We start from the raw sequence: 1,784 nt of genomic DNA on the forward strand, positions 1-1,784 counted from the left end.
ACACATAAAATCAATATGGAAATCAAAATGTATTTATATTAAAATAATAATAATAAATTAAATAACCACCCTCCCCCCCTCAATAACTGTTGTTTTTAAATGAACATACAGTTCTTGAAACTTAATTCACAAAAATAATTAGTTAATTAATATACCAATACTCAGAATTCTGTTCATAAAAACATTTTAAAACAAGCCTATAATAACCTGTATTGGGGAGGCATGATCAAAAAATTGACTGAACACATTGTTATAGGTCCAGAAAGTGCTGGTTTGATTTATTTGACCATACATGTGATTCATGCCTTCATTTATCAACCCATGGACAGGAATGGTTGAACCCTTTTACTAGCACAGTAACCTAATCACAGTCATCCTTAGGTCCTTACAGAGCTTTCAAGGAGTACTTGATTACAGTGGTTCCAGTTGTGTGACCATCTGGTGCACATTGAACGGTTGTATATTATAATTGCCATAAATGTGATCCTATGTATGCAAATGTAAAAATATCTGTGACTGCCTCGAGTGAAAAAGCAGATGAGATAGACAGTCTACTCCTCCACAGTTTCCTTTTTGCTGGTCTCCTGGCCTTCAAAGATCGGGTACTTGCTTTCCACCTCTGTCCATGTGATGGCACCATTGGCCAGGTCACGAACGATTTCGGGCAATTCACTAACCTGTAAATAAACATATGTATCTCAGCAAAATAGTCAACATGCGCTGCCTCAGTGAATGAAATGAAGACACAAACATGACCAACTGCTTTACCTCAGCCCTGATCTGCCTCATGGAGTCACGGTCTCTCAGAGTGGCCGTGTGGGGCGTCTTATTAACCGTGTCAAAATCGATGGTGATACCAAATGCCACACCAATCTCATCCGTTCTGGCATAGCGTCTACCAATAGATCCTGAGGAATCATCCACCTTGTGGGAGACACCATTCCTGGTCAAGGCTTCAGCTGTAGAGTGAAGCAAAACATGAATCATTACAGAATTATCATTCAGATATTATTGATACAATTTTATAAATGGGAGTAGAGATGTTATTACTCACATAATTCTCGAACAAATGGCATAAATTCCTGATTTTGGCTCAATGGAAGGACGGAGCATTTGTATGGTGCAACAGTGGCAGGGAAGCTGAAATACTGAAGAGAAAGAAGCAAACTTCATAAATAAAGCAAGACAAACATATGAAATGATTCATTATAGAATATTACAGCTACTGCATATACCGTTCTTTGCTCATCCCCCTCCCTGATACGGAATGTGTGCTCAAAGATGGAATACATGATTCTCCCGATGCCGAAAGAGGGTTCGATCACATTAGGAACAACCTCCTCAACTGTGGAGCAAGACAAAGTCAATTAAAACCTCTGACATATTCTTGTTATGTTGACATTAAAATCGTAGCTTCTTCCTCTTACCGTGCAGGGTCTTCTGGAACCTCTTGACGTTAACCATGTCTTTGGTGAGCTTGAAAGTCTTGCCCTCTGTCTCAATGGTGAACTCACTGCAATGACAGAGGAAACCACTGAATGAACAGAATAACATTGGTAAGCACTACGGACTGAGAAAAATACCTATTTTAGCTCTGACTATTGGTTAAAAACCCTATGATATTGCTACTTCAAATAAATTCCTCAACAAAATATTAAGCAGCACAACCGTTTTTAACATTGATAATAAGACATCAACATATTAGAATGATTTCTTAAGAATCATGTAACACTGAAGACTGGAGCAATGATGATGAAAATTCAGAATCCTGAATGCTGGGGGGG

General features: G+C 38.5%; 1 protein-coding gene across 1 annotated transcript in view; it reads right to left on the reverse strand.

Annotated features, from left to right (window-relative positions):
* Window positions 1-250: 250 nt before the first annotated feature.
* LOC107578131 (glycine--tRNA ligase-like) overlaps window positions 251-1,784 on the reverse strand; it is a 2,470-nt gene continuing 936 nt past the window's right edge. Inside the window, exons 3-7 of the mRNA XM_016264118.1 lie at window positions 1,428-1,509; window positions 1,236-1,345; window positions 1,055-1,148; window positions 769-959; window positions 251-677 (exon numbers count right to left, since the gene is read on the reverse strand). Coding sequence (XP_016119604.1) covers window positions 552-677; window positions 769-959; window positions 1,055-1,148; window positions 1,236-1,345; window positions 1,428-1,509 — 603 coding nt within the window. The 3' untranslated portion in view covers window positions 251-551. The remainder of the gene's footprint in view (window positions 678-768; window positions 960-1,054; window positions 1,149-1,235; window positions 1,346-1,427; window positions 1,510-1,784) is intronic.

The sequence above is a fragment of the Sinocyclocheilus grahami genome, unplaced genomic scaffold, assembly GCF_001515645.1.
Source record: "Sinocyclocheilus grahami isolate Dianchi unplaced genomic scaffold, SAMN03320097.WGS_v1.1 scaffold8989.1, whole genome shotgun sequence".
NCBI lineage: Eukaryota > Metazoa > Chordata > Actinopteri > Cypriniformes > Cyprinidae > Sinocyclocheilus > Sinocyclocheilus grahami.